The sequence below is a fragment of the Osmia lignaria genome, chromosome 10, assembly GCF_051020975.1.
Source record: "Osmia lignaria lignaria isolate PbOS001 chromosome 10, iyOsmLign1, whole genome shotgun sequence".
Taxonomy (NCBI): Eukaryota; Metazoa; Arthropoda; class Insecta; order Hymenoptera; family Megachilidae; genus Osmia; species Osmia lignaria.
This window is the reverse complement of record NC_135041.1, coordinates 7,615,101-7,630,779: the sequence shown is the minus strand read 5'-3', so window position 1 is coordinate 7,630,779 and position 15,679 is coordinate 7,615,101. Positions and strand designations below refer to the sequence as shown.

General features: G+C 40.4%; 1 protein-coding gene across 5 annotated transcripts in view; it reads right to left on the bottom strand.

Moving 5' to 3' along the window:
* Ten-a (Teneurin-a transmembrane protein) overlaps positions 1-15,679 on the bottom strand; it is a 449,881-nt gene that overhangs the window by 251,510 nt on the left and 182,692 nt on the right. For all 5 annotated transcript variants that reach the window (XM_034339675.2, XM_034339673.2, XM_034339676.2 and 2 more), the window contains one exon: positions 5,897-6,070. In XM_034339675.2, the coding sequence (XP_034195566.1) occupies positions 5,897-6,070 (174 nt within the window). The remainder of the gene's footprint in view (positions 1-5,896; positions 6,071-15,679) is intronic.

The window sequence follows — 15,679 nt, the reverse complement described above, 5'->3', positions numbered from 1 at the left end:
TATACTCTTTGTAACGTTTGTTGGTGTCTGGACGAGAATTAACCGTGCGGAGAGTCTCGAATGTTTCGAAGTTTTAAAGCACCCTTTGGGAACGAGTTGTTGCGATTCTTCGGAGAAATATTTCGGTTAGAACGTGTGCATGTTGGGTGTGCTGAAGTTGGTAGCTTGGGACTGTATGGAACGAAGCATGGGTACACCTGGATCACACGGTTTTCGATCGTATAGATGGTAGAATGAATTTAGCGCAGTTCCAAAGTGGGCTACACGGACACGTAAATTATATCACTGTTGTCTGATGTCAGCTGTATTTTGATAAAATTGAAATTATTTTGAGACCGATGATGGAAGCATTCGTGATTAAGAAAGCTCTAACATTCATCGTCATAAAATTGCATAAATTATTCGACCTCAGTGGTACCATTTAATGTCCAACTCTATAATTACATGCCACACCTCTATATTCTCGAGGAATAAAGTTTCTGGTAGAGAAAAAGTACACTGTCGATTAAAGGGTAGTTGAATTATCTTAATATCCCCCATTTATTATCGACCTACAACTCGATACACGTCAAAGATTGCAGTTTTAGCTGAAGCATTTTGCGGTGACTAGAAAATTTCTAACAATGGGAAAGGCTTTAATCTACGAGCAGAACAGGCTCCCTTCGAGACGCGTATCAACGTCGCTTAACGCTAGAACTAGCGTTTCATGGCGTGCGTGCGTCTCCCTAATAAATAGTAATTAGCGGCCTGGTAATTAATATAGAGTAGCGCGTGCGAGCACTACGTCGCACAAATGTGTTTACAATTTATCCTCACCCTACTTTGTTAACGTTAGTTTATAGAATTTTCTATTTTCTGCTGAATCGTCTAAAATATTCACTTCCAAAATCATTCTTAATCAAATCTCTATAGAGTAATGCCAGTTCAAATTCAATAATGTCCATCGCTCGAAGCAATTCCACCATTGTATTAATCAAATTTCCGTCCACTTTGCTAGCAATGGCCAGGCATTAGTAGGAAACTTCCGTCCGGGGCTGGAAGAAAGCAAACATTCGTCGACTTCCACCCATGGGTAAACAACTCGCGGATCGAATTCATTCGTCCAGGAAACAGGGTGGCGCTCACGCATACAGCAATTCCGCAAAGGAACTCGAAACGATTAAGGGGTGCCCTTTGAAACGCTCGGTCGAAGGGTAGGAGTTCGTGGAACACCGGTTGAAATAATACAGTGTGGTACCCGCGGAAGCTAATAACCGCGGTTACGGGATCCAATGATATTTATGTTCGCGGAGAGTAAATGTCGTCGTTGAATCGAGGGATCGCGAGGTGTAACTGTGTACATTATATTTCTCGTTCCTCGTTCGTTTGATCCTTCTTTATTGCGACGATTGAGTGGAAACATGGTAGATTTTAGTTTTTTTTTCGTTTTACGACACCCATTTTAGGGGAAGAAAATTTATTTATTCGACTTATTTTATTTTTGATTTGTTCCTTGAAATTTTTCACTAGACATTTTTTCACTAGAATCGCGTATTTTCGAAATAAATCTCAGCAAAGAAAGGCTTGGTAGATGGAACAGGTTCTAAGAAGCAGCTCGCAGAAGACTGGCTATATCGCGAGGCCAGCAACGTTCCCGAAGGTGCAACAATAATTACTTCTAATTTCGAGTTATGCAAAAATACGTAAAGCTTAAGTACCCTAGATAATAATATCCCTTTCGCTGTAGACACCCCCGGGGTACGGTGAATTTCGCGGCATTGTACGCCCAACCCATAGGCGAGGAGGTAATTTGCGCGCAACGCCGCTGCTAAGTCGGAAAATATGCGAGGCTTGCTTTTCTTCATGGAAAACGAATCGTTCTTACGAGTCTCGCATTTTCATCGAATATTTTACATTACTCGTTTCTAATAAACGTTAACGAATCCCAAACAGCGGTGCAATGAAAACCGTTAAAAACAGAATGATCCGTAATTCGAACAGTCGAATTGTAAAGTAATAAAAGGCTTTTAGCGTTCTTTCACGACGGAGAATACACAAAATTTCCGCAACGTTCACGATCGGAATTTCGAGCGTCGGTGTTAAATACGAGTAGCAGTGTGTACGGTTTGTTGCGTTGATCGCGCAATAAACGCCGCTTAACTCGACCGGTAAAAATGCAATACACACCGTGCAGCCAGCTATACTGGCCGTCAGAAAGTGCTCGTTGACATCCGATACGCGAGCCACCCTCGGTGCAAAAGGATTTCGACATTATTGTCGCGCCGCAACCCAGCCGGGCCAGGGTAAAAAACAGTAAAAATTACACCATGCGTATAATTTGATATACACCGGGTAAAGCTGATTACTCGTCGGCAACGCTAGAGGGGAGAGACGAAAAAATAAAGCGGCGTGACGTGACAGGGTGAGCGTACAAGTGGCGCTGCATCGGTCCGAGGGACGAACCCCGAGCATCGACGGGGGTTGCTTTATTGTCCACGCAAGAATTGTCATTGCTACATACACTATCGGTCAAAAGTTTCAGATCGTTTCATTCATTGTTACATTGTACAATATATATTGTTTAATTAAAATGAATGTTAGAATAGTTAATCTCCGTTCATGCTGAGAATCATTTTTTAATTAACATTTTAATATCTAAAATCGTCATTTGTGGTGACGAATTTTGTTCAATATGAAGTAAAATAAATTCACTAGTATCTTATCGTTATTTAAATATGATCAAAACACTATAACAGTGGCTGAAAGATAGCAATCTCAAATTTTTTACCAACACTATACGTATATATTCAGTGTCCGGTCGGGCCGTTAGTTGCTGCCTCGTAATGTACAGTATTATCCCGAAAAACACGACGTGTCGCGCGATTTTTCGCCCATCTCCATTACGCCCCGTCACGTTGTTCACGCTTTATCGACGGACTTAACGCGCCGCGATAATGGCTGGTTTTCAATTCGCGATCGGCCCCGATTATAAAGCGCTCTGGCCACACAGGTCGTTTTGTCGAACTCGAAATGAGACTCGTCATTTGATTTTCATTTTTAGAAAATGTAAGATATTAAATAAACGCTATTGATTATTAAATTAAGGTTCTTTTTTGTTACTGGAATCAAGGAAGCTACAAAGTGTATAGAAAATCACGAAGCTATTTTTCATTTTTGATCACTGTTAAAGAAGATAAAAATTGGAACAGGCTAGACAATAATCGTATCGACTTTTCTCGGTAGAGAGGATCGCTTCATTCAATGAAGCTTTCGCGCTCCGTTAAAGCGGTACGGCTTATCGGGAATGCATTACTATAAATTTACGTGTAAACATAGTGAACCATGCACTGGGCAACGATAGAGTGAAACGGTGCCCGTAAAATTCCAGTGATCCTACGAAAATACAGAGTCAACCAATCGTTCTATATCGCTTTGCAGAACGACCGGAAACAATCGTGTTCGGTTAAACGTTCCGTTGTAACGGAGAGAACTCATAATCTTGTATAACACGCTTTGTATCGACGCTGATCCCGAAATTTCAGCTAAACGTTTCAAAATAAATTTAATTGTTAATAATTTCGATGAAAAATATATTATACTAGCGTGTTTTACGCTCTATGCTCAATAAGAAATTCAGATTTCACGCGAATGAGGTTCGAGGTAAACTTCAAATTTTTAATTGAAATAACATTCTCAGAGAAAAATAAGGAACAATATACAAGCGGTAGTTAGAGGCCGTGGGAATGCATGATTCGTAGACCACAAGGAAGCGTATCGAATAATATTATTAAATTAAACATTATGTTCCGCGAACTGTGCGGAAACGCATATCACAATGTTATTAAATTAAACATCGTATAATCTTAATGAATATATATTCCCGCGCCTGGTACTAAATCCAAAAATATTTGCGTCTATACTGGCAAGAGAATAATGTTAAATTAAAGTGATATAATGACCGTATTATCTAGCAAAGTGCTAACGCGTTCACCCCAGCAGATACCGATTGTAACCCTCGGGAAAGAAAATAAAGGGTCGTTCAACCCTCCACATAAATTCCATCATCATTGAATTCTCTTGATTAGAAACTATTCGTTATAAACGTGCGACGAATATAATAAATTACATCCAGAAAGCATTGTTAACCCTGTTGGAAGTTTGTTGAAAATCTAATAAAGAAAATAGCAAGTCGTATTTCACTAGAACAGCTCGTGCATCGCTAGGCATCGTTGCAAAATCCGTCGGACGGAATCGAATGGGACAGCTTCAAATAATGCGGTTCAGTTTTCCGACGAGTGTTTAATTTCGCCACTCTCTCTCGCTCCATGTGCCGGTTATGCGGATGCGAGGCCATGAACGTTGGAAATCTGTTTAAACTAATGGCGAGTAGACCCGGGGATTTTCCGTTAACGCCCCCGTTAATTCATTGTAAATATACTCGGTGTGTATTCGTTTCTCTATATTTCTATGTACATACCATTAGTATATTGCCCGGCGACTAAACATCGTTTGTAGCTCTGGTAACAAACGTTCACCCCCGTTCCTGTATATCTTTCCCTGTACGTGTGTGCGTCTGGGTAACTCGTCGTGTATGCCATGTTATATGTGCTCGATTTACATACTGCCGCCGTTCGATTCGCGTTTACCAATGCTATAAACACTTCTACGATAATAGGGACGCGGTATTAACAAGCGCGGTTATCGTCCTCCATTAATCATCGCCGCTGCCTGGAGACGATATTTTCGAGTGTTCGAGCGTGTTACAACGACCTCTCGGACCTGACCAAACCGATCGAGCTGATCGAAGCCCGATCCCTGGCTCGTTTATTCCTCGGGGAATACGCGAATGTAGAAAGGAGAGTGTTAGATAACCGGGATACTCATGATAAGAATATCAACAGAAGATGATTACATATACCTTGAGTAATTATACAGGGTGTTTTAAAAAGTATGGGCATAAATTCAAAGGTGAATTCGATACGTTAGGGTAAGAAAAAAAGTTTAAAGAAATATGTGCCCCATATGACTTTGTTTTCGAATTACAGCCGTTTTGGTATTGTGCCTGTCGTCTAATTATTTTTATAGAAATTGTTCAAATTGACCACCTTAGGCTTTGAATGCAGGCTTGCAAACAACTGATTGAAACAAATTACAAAGACAAGAAGGTAGGACATGAGATGAGATTTCGAAGAAAACAAACAGCAGAGTTACAAGAATTATTAGAAAACTAAAATAGGTGTAATTCAAAAACAAAATCATATCCGGCATATGTTTATATAAACCTTTTTCCTTATTTTAAAGTCGTGAATCCATCTTTAAAATTATGCCTACATGTTTTGAAACACCTTGTCTAATATTTATGAAGATATGATGGACAAATAATCTATTATCAGCAAATAATTCTTCAAGCATCTATCCTCGTCTATTAGAACCATTCTTGGAATAATAGAATACGCCAATGAAAAATTAAACAGTAATCGATTTTAATAAATTCTACCACCCCCTAACACAATTTCTATCAGACCTGGAGAGGCGCAATATTCCGCTTCCTGTGCAGGTCCGCCAGAGATTTTATCTTTCTCAAAGTTTCATAACTGGCGGCTGCATTGGTAATGTATCTTCGGGGATTCAATAAAGCGCGAACGGCTGCGGAAATAATGAGCAACGCCGCCGACGCGTTCACTTCGTCAGCCGTTCCCTAATTAATTCCGAATCGCATAGAAGTTTAATCCGATGCGCCAGCGATCGTCATTCGTGAATACATTGGACGGGTTGTTTATCGCGAAACATTAAGTCGCATGAATGTGTTTCCCGTCAATAACGCAATTGTTATTGTGCTTTTATTAGAATCTACTGCCACTTCGATTTTGTCGACATGCATCGTAGTTTGAAATATGAAATGTTAGCAGGTACTTACCCGAATACTTCTCCGTCTGCATCTGATCAGTTGGCACAGCGAAATTCCCTGTGGCGTTTGGCGGGCAACCATTTCGATTTTGCTGCGTACGCAAAGTATGAGTTGCGTGCAGAGACGGGCCACGCGGTGGCACTTCCGGTGGTGCTGGTTCCGGCGGCGAATCTCTACCCGTGTCTGTAAAGAATTCCACAGAAACCTAAGTCATTTTGCTCAACATCGATCAATTTTTGTATATTGAGGGAAAATTTTGTGAAATCCATTTTAATTTTATGTTTACTTATGATTGATATTTGACATTTTCTTTTTCATACAGTTTTTCATTTTTCTGAAAAGCCCAGCAAATTGCAAAAATTTCATGGATAATGAGGTGGTTAAATTAAAATGGAAAGATTCCCTCATGAAGCAACGTCAATATGAATGAAGGATGCGCCTTCAACAACGCTTATTTCACGAACGAATGATTTATGTATCGGCACAATTATATTAATGTCCATTTTGTCCGATTTACGTCCCCTTATCCGTGCTGGCGTTCACCGATTACCGCCCGGTGGAAATTCGAGCAATTAAGCAGCATTAATAACTAATCATCCCCTAATTACGTTTCACGCATGCTGGCATGAAAAATCTAATTTTACGCGGGACCGTATTTTACCGGACCACGAACGCGAAGGAAAAACGAAATGTTCGATGGAATAAAATGGCTCTGTACTCGTAATATCCTTCTAGTCGGCTTGTAATGAATTTTTTCTTATGGAGCCTAGAAATGAATCTAATTTCACCGATTATGAACCTTTATCATATTCAACCTGTTACCAAAGAAGTCATCTTATATCAACTGACAATAAGAATAAATATTACCAACGCGGAAGGTCAATCACGTGTTACAGAGTATCGAACTTATTATTCAAACGTGAATATCGAAAGCAACGATAGCCGCATCACGCAAAATGCAAATGCAATAGTGTTTCTTTGTTGCTGATGCAACGTGCGTGTACGTAATGATGGCAGTAATACGTTTTGAATTCGATGTTATCGATTTGCTGTTGTATGTGCTGTTGAAAAGTGTATAAAGAACAGTTGTTACTATATACGCAAGTGTACTGTGTTTTTCGAAAGCAGGACGTTTTTTCAAATATAATACACGACGATTTAAATATAAAAATATTAAAATTGAGGGTATCCATGAATGTACTGCAGTTTAATATGATAGTAGGATTACAAACGACGTATCGAAATAATAAAATGGACTCGTGGGAGCCGTCGTATATCCTTATAATTATTTTTTCATTATTTCCAGCACGAGAGACGCATTAAAACGATAAAAGCCCAGTTTTGATGGCAGGGTAATTCATACTGAATTTAAAAGGGAGTTATTCTTCATTCAAAAACAAATCAAAATTACAAAATTCAGTAAAATCTATCTGTATACCGTTTACAAATGTATATAGAGAGAGTGTTCCGAAAATTCAGATAGAATAATTGCATAAAAAGCAATCAAAAACAAATGCGAAAGAATGAAAGCGAATGCGACAATGGAATTTCCACATTGTTTATACAAACGATTAATTTTTTATTAATATGAATAACTGTAGACGATTTACATTAGATTGTCATAGTTGTCTGAGCTAACAAGGTAAATTAATTTTCACTTTCCTGGCCGTGTTTAAATATAAACGTTTAATAAGAGATTAAAACCGCAACGGTAATTCTCAAAAATTTTCATTTCCGCCCACGCAGCGCCAGTTCCGACCCTTAGGGCTCCGTGTTGCCGGCATTTCGTAGTCAAGTTGCTTATAAAGTTATTCAAACTTGTAAGGAACTCTTCTCGACGAATATTAAAGTTACCTAAATATAAAGGGCACAAAAGAAGGGCTGGCAGACATGCTACGAGGAACACGAGCCCTGGATGTATTCATGAAAGCCCTTCTGTGTTATACACTCGTATTGTCGAAGAATAAACATTTCGTACAGTTTTTTTGGCTAAATTTCACGAAACGAGTATTGAAAAGTTATGATTACTTAATATTTCGTGGCAAAACTTAATTTTCATCAATGAACGTGTTAATAATAAAAAAATAATAACTCCACAAAACACTTTCACTTAAGCCATCGTTAGGCGCACTTACAGCAATGAAAGGTAATAATTACTTTTCGCATTAAGCGCGTAATTTCTTGCTGCTGAAGAGTTACGAGCAGCACAGCTCGTGCTGTAATTGTTAAGGAAAGTCATCGTTACTTTTTTCCTGCCCGGTTTAATTAACAAGCTGTACGCGAATTAATCGTACTTGTCCCGTGCAAATTGCAATTTGTAAGCTTAATCCGTGTATCTTGTAAGAACACGCGAACATAATAGAAACTGCTGGTAATAAGGGACGATGACGCGACAAATCGATGCTATGTTAAACATATATATGTATATATATACAAAATGGAGGGTAATGTACAGCCATTATAGGGTTGTAATGTTGCAGAGCGCATTATTGTAAATCAAGGTTAATTGCGATACGATGGTTTATTACGCTTTAACGAAACTCTGAACTTGGTTGCAGCAACTTCGATGTTTGATAATGAAATTTTCGTTCCCCACCATGTGGATCAATATTTATTAACTTAACAATTGAAACTGTGATATTTCTATGCAATTTAAATCGTGTACAAAGATTACGTTACAGTGTTTTTGAAAACAAGGTTAATCATATTCATAATGAAAAAGTAACGATCAAACATGACGGCTATAAACTATAAACACAACTCTTTCAATCTTTCATTTAAATTCAAACAGTATATGCTAATAAAATGTTACTTACGATTAATTCTATCATGATTTCACGACTGCTCGTATAAATTTCTACGTTTCCTGATGCAAACACAACGAAACACCGAAAGGCACTAGATCAGTAATCGGCCTGGGACATTGCTCAAACTAACAACGTAAACATTGGGTCGTTCACGTCGAGCTTTAGAGCGAACACATATCCCCAAAGCACAACAATGATCTATATAGGAATGGTTTAACACGTTTACTGCCGTATAGGTCAATGGTGTTCTGCGATTCATTATAACTAATAAATATAGCAATTTGTTTTTGTAGTCACCTCAGTAAGGACCAGATTTTGATTCTTGTATCTAAATCGTGTTATTTATCAGGTTATGATAACGTCTTGTAACAAATTTGGATATGAATAATATTGTCAGTTTGTAAAATTGTTTATTTTGCTGTTATTTGGAATGTTATAAACATATCCTAAAACGACCCATGTCAATTAAGGATGAATTATAACAAAAAACACTCTGGACTGTGGTAGCAAACGTGTTAATAAAATCCCAAGTGGTACTTCGATAAATGATAAAAACTTTTAGATGGTTTTATAAAATTTACCCTAAACACCAAATTCCATGCAGCGGTGAACGTGTCACCTTAGAGATTCACTACAGAATTTACATACCTGTGAAGTAAATAGGCCTGGGCAGACCTGCGCGTCAAGGAATGTGCAGAAGAGAAAAGTGCATTAGTGCGAGGAGGTTAGGTAATGCTGTGCGCGAGTGTGTGTTGCGGCAATTGGAACGTGCTATTACGTTTAAGCCGGCTTCGTGAGCGAATAAAAGCGTGAACGACCACGTAGATGGATGGAAGAAAAGAAGATAAAACAGGTGAACGATGTTGAATGACACGGTGTTTCGCCGCAGGACTGAACGACAACGACGACCGTAGCCAGAAAGCGTGGCTCGAATTACGAAGAATCGTTCACAGGTAATTAAGACCTTTCAAACTTACTTTTTCTGGGTTGACAGCGTTGAAAACTTTGCTCATCAACGTGAGCCTCATTTCTCGTTCTTTTTATTGAAATTGTGAACTATATTTCACGATGACTAAAATTCAAACGCAACACTTTCGAATCCGTGACCGACGATGCCAAACACTCGCGGAACTATAATAGGTGGCGCTAGTAGCAGTGAAAGCGCGCGCTAATTTTAATATTGTTTACGCTATTCAAATTTTTGAAATAGCGTTTAAAGGTTCAGTAATCAATATTATTTTTTAACCCATTGACTGCTATGGACGCACATATGCGTCTATAGTTTGTTTCTTGTGTATCTTACAATTAGTCATAACCATATAAAAGTTATCAATGCATATTACTAATTACACACCATATGTTATCAGATTATAATAATGTGATAAAACAATGAAAAAAGTAAGTTGAGAAATGAAATGAAATGAAATTAAAAAAAAATGATAAGTGTCATTGACTTAATTCTTATTTCGTACACATAAAACGTTTAAGCCTAGAGTACTCAGCAGGCAAAGGGTTAATAAAAAATGAACTCTGTATATTGTCATAATCCATCTTGATTACGAAACCTTTAATCGTAATTGCGTTTGCGTTAGTATCAGCATGGGGGATCGGTACGAATTACAAACGAGAGGAAGACCGTTCCAGCATAGTCCACGATATTTTCCGTAATAAGCGGCTAATAATAGCTTAATTAAAGCGAACCGTGAAACGCGCAATGCGTTCCTGTCAGCACCACCCGCGTCCGACCCGTATCTTGGACGATTTTACCGTCGAAATGTACATTCGTTGCAGTTATTGAACAATTCGCCGGCATTGTTCGAGCGTTGGGAACACCTGTAACGCTCAATTACAAAGTCGATATGCCGCGTCGTCGACGGGAGAGAGAAAAATCTCTGCATGGTGCAGATTTCCTTGCAAATCTGCGAATGAGTTATTCCCGGGCGTTTATTTGCCAGCGGCGCGAACAGATCCGGCGTTTCGTTTCCTTCGATTTCCTTTCGTGAAAATCGAAGTGAGAACGTAGCGCGAACGTGCTTGCGATGAATTGACAGATGCTTCAACGAGCCGTTCGTTGTTGAAAAACGTTTCTCTCCTTCAATCCGTTGCGATTTAATGATATTTCAGAATCGTCGCGCTGTACAATCTCTGTTGATCACCAGAAACGGTTCAAAATATAAATTCCAACAACTCTTCTATTAAACAAATAATTGGATAAATGTATAAAAAAAAAGAATCAAACTCACCCTGCATATCCAAGAAATCGTATCGTGACTGATAATAACCCGTATGGAGATCGATAAAGAGCCAAAAATTAAATGAAATCGAAACAAAGAAATCTCTCTCATTCGATTTTGTAATAATCCATAGAGTTTAAATTTCGTGTTTTTGGGGAATAATGCATAGGTAACGCGTTATTGGTACACCGTAGGTAACAGTATTGACACGTTGTCACGTATCGAGGACAGTGTTTCATCGCACGTTATAATTGTTTGTCAGTCGATCTTTTATTTCGTTCTTGGTGACACGTTCGATACAGTATAATGTGACAATCGGAGCGGGCTGCAATTCGTTCGCCGCATTCGAGTTAAATCGATGGATGACAGTTCGGGCGACGTCATTGGCCGCGATTCAAATCGCACTGTGATCTCTGATTGATTAATCTTTATAAAGTAACGTGCGTTAAATCGAAATTAATTTTCCTTCCTGGCATTGTCACGATTGAAGTGTACAACGCAACGAAAATTACCAAAGCTTGTAAATAAATCATCATCGCGATAACATATAAAAAATTTATTAAATTTATTTTGTTAATGATAGAATTATCTTGGCCGATGAAAATGAGGAGAGAAATATCACTGTTACCGTCAATTTCATTTTTAAATAAAATTCAAACGAAATTCACGTGGCCTGAAATTTCACTCATGACAGCTTTTAAAGGTTAAAACGTGATTAACATAGGGTGAAATTTAATCGGTGGATGACCTTTATGGATATTATTATTTAAAATAATCAGAACACGTAGTTCTTTCTGAAGTATAATTAAAATATCAACCCTTATGGGTGAAACTTTGTTACTATCTCAAACTGAACATCGCCAGGGCGTATTAGGTTATTTATTTACGAGCTTCCAAGTACCAATAGGACATTGATAAAGTGGAAGTTTAGCGAATCGCAGCTAACCAATCGCAGATCAGCCAGACAAAGGGGTGAAACGGGTTATCCTTCATCCGTGGGCCGGTGCCGGATAGAGTTAGTCAGACATTGCAAGGGTGTGCAAGGTGGCCGACAGTGACTTGATGCGGTTAGCGATTCGCGCTGCTAACTCGATTTGATGGTCTAATGCCTCCGTCATGTCCGACGCTACGTATTCATGTAAATACGAATTATTTCCTAGGGTACAACCGTCGCCTCTGTGGTCGTTACGTTCGTTGACCACTCAAGTACCGATCCAGATATTCTCCTTTCGACTGCATAGTAGAAATTTATTTGCAAATTTTACGGTGACTAAGGTTCATGACATCAGAACAAAATTGTACGCAGATTACGTTAATTTTCTCACTGCACACTGGTTGGATTTAAAAATAATATTTTAAATTTAAAAAAGTCTGAAGTGAATTCGTATCGATGTTCCTACGTTATAGTAATCATTGCTTATCATTATTATTGGAGTTTCAAAAACGGAATCTCGTTAAGGTATCCCGTTTCTGATAGGAACATCCGATAAAGTTCCGGCTGTTAAGGTTTTCGTAGTCGAACAGGGGATTCTCTATTTGCTTTTGCCGAAACGTATAACGATTAAGCTCGATATTAGGTTACCGCATGATCGTAGATTTTCGGTCTGGAACGAAGCAGAAGAAGTGCAACGGTAACGATAATGGCGAACACGGACTATTGGCATAGTTTTCAAGTGGTGCTTAAAATTATTCCTATTTCGAGTAACCTGGCTGTGGTCCAGGCTGCCTGGTACCTTCTAGATAACGTTCATGATTAAAAAAATCAAAAAACCATACATATATTTATATCTGGCACATTATTTATTTTATTCGCGACCGATACTTTCGCGCTCTCTGTTGAGCTTATTCCTTTCGTTTTTTTTTCTGGTTTCAAATTTTTTTCAGTTTAATTCGTATGCTTTTCCAGCGATCCGGATAATATTTCACATTAAATTGTGCTGGTTTCAAAGATGCGGCTGTTGCCTGCATTATTTGCAATTTAAATAATCCGACAGATCGGTGATTAATCGTCCGGTTCGACAACACTTTTCCCGGTCAGATAAGCTAATATCGGGAAAGTTCGAATTTTCATTGGCCGCGGTTGGCGCACTTAAATTTTCTAGGCCAATCGCGCTAATCGATACCATATTTGTTGGCTCGCGGCTTCGTTTCAGGAAATTAAATTCCCCGAACCAGGACCGCGACGCACGTGTTCTTTGATTCACCGCCTTAATTATTTTCCCTCGTTTCGCCTCGCTCCGTGATATAACGGGCAACAAAAGCAAACTTAAACGACGATCAAATTTTATTTCGCAATTCAATTTTATGCATCTATAAAATCGTGAATCGCAAGCTCACCTGTGTTTAACACAGAGTTGAGAATGTTTGCATCGAGAAGCAACGGTACTGAATCCCAAACGGCTGCCAATTCAATAACGCGGTTTTCAACTGCCCTATATTAGACAATGCGTATCTAATGTAATATCAATCGTCTTTCTGACGGTGGCGAGCACGGGGTTAACGTGGGTAAGCCCTGACCGTTGGGAACCATTTGCTAATAGATGCCACGAGATGCCTCCATTAGACCGCAGGGACATTCCAGCAGGCAATATAGCGTCGAAGATTCAGACTTGAATTACGGCTAGCAGGATGATGCTATTTGGCTATCAAATATTCTTACATCCATATCCGACCCTTTACGATATCCACTCACGGTGGTATCTTGAAACTGTACCCAGACGAATAAAAAGAAATCGAGGATATATAGGCAACAAAAACTGGCTTATACTACTTAAATTTCTGTAACACTTCAATTTGTCTCCATTTCAATCTCATTTCCAAATCAGGCATTTCAGTAGAACAATGCTATTTCGCGATCCATTTATGTATCCAGAAATTGAATCTGGAAAAACTAGGACCGTGTAGGCACCGCGACGTAAACACAGTTGCCTTCGAAACGAGCGGTTTTTACGGTCTCCCTTCGGTTGCGCCCGTATACCCGATCGACATATTAAATTAATTTTACGATTTCTCATTTCACGGTCCGAGAATGAGTTTAACCGCGTTTCAGTAGCGTGTCAGGGTAGGAAGATAGCTGTGTAACCGGAGGCGACGAACGCATCGAAAGATACATACACGCGTAAAGACGTACGCCGGTCTCATCGTCGCTCACGCGTTACTGATGCATCAACGTCGAGAAGTTCGATCCAACGATCCGCTTTAACGTCGTCCCGGCAAACCGATGCAGCTCGAGGGCAGGATACATCTACGTATTCGTCTTCAGAGCATCCTGCAGCTATGTACGACCTTATGTACACGTCCTGTGGAACGGTACATAGACGGGCTGGGTCGGGATCTTAATTCGCGTCGCTAATTTCCACGGAATGTACGCGTAATGCGATCACACTTCGGCAGGCAGAGGCAATGGCACACGGAGCGGCAAATTCCCGGACGAACCGATCCACGGAGGCGTGGTAGACGAGCAGCCTGGTCTCGATCTTTGCCCTCCTGGTCCTCTTACACCGCATCCTGGACCTCCCACGCCCCCCTGTTCTTCCTTGCTTCCGCGATATCGGCCGACGACGACTAATTGGCGAGCCGGCTACCAGCGCCAGCGAAACACCAGGCTAAACGAGATCCCGGGGAAATTTCGTTTAAAAGTTTGGCAACCAGGACGTCGACATCGACGTGGACGTCAAGCTCGCCGTTGCCAGCGAGAGAGCCGGGCAACTCTAGAAGCCGCAAAGCTACTTTCTCATCTCCGTGGTAACGCTAAAACTGCGTTACGCGGCTCGCCGAGGAAGCTGGCGAACGTCGCCCGTGACCAGACCAGCCCAGTCCTAAATACCCTCGGCATTCCAAAACAATATACCCAGGCTACCAGCTAACTTCCACCGTTGACCTACGTTCTAACTAGCCCGGCCTCGTAACTGCTAACTCGGTTACACCCTCAGGCTCTCCCTCTCCCAGCTGCTCTTTACCACCACCCTGTCCTCTTTGCTCTTGTCTTTCTCACTGGTATGCACTCTCTTTCAACCTCCTTGTTTGTACTCGACACAGCAGCCTCTTTCCGACAATCTTTGGTGAGAGTAACGCGGTAGCGGCTGGGTCGTCGTCGTTGTCGTTACCAACTCTGTTACCGGTTACATCGACGCTGGATTCAACAACAATGAGCTTAACTCTCAAAACTAAGAGAGAGAGAGTCCCTTGGTTATTTAACGAGCCAACGCATAAGGCAGTTTGTCGATTACGAGGCTGTTAGCCGTCTGAAGCGTTTCCCTTTGCTCAAGATCCCTCGCCCACGGCCGTTTCACCAAGCATCGCAATTACCAACGCTCCTGAAACGCGCAACGTCGTAAGATCGAGGCGAGTAGAATGGGAACTTGAACGTAATTGTCCTGCGTTTAGGTCGCGTAACGCGGTAAATATTGGACCGTGATTTAACGACGCGACGTTGCGTGGAATCGTTTGATACCCGGTTTCATCGAATTTTATTATGTACATACACACGGTTCGCGTTCGTGGGCTGTGAAAAGCGTCAGAGTACGTACATATACATACATATCAAAGAGTAGCTATCGGAACAATGCCTGGACGGAATCGAAGTCTTTCCGCTTGTGTATCGGCTAGGTGACTATTAATATTAAGCTTTTAACGAGGAACACGTTTACGCGAAAGCTGATTTAACTCCGGGCAGGAGCTCGATACCAGCCGGTAATCCTGTTACGCCGGTAATCGCATTTGAGCCACGGATCGTTAACTTATCGCTGCGC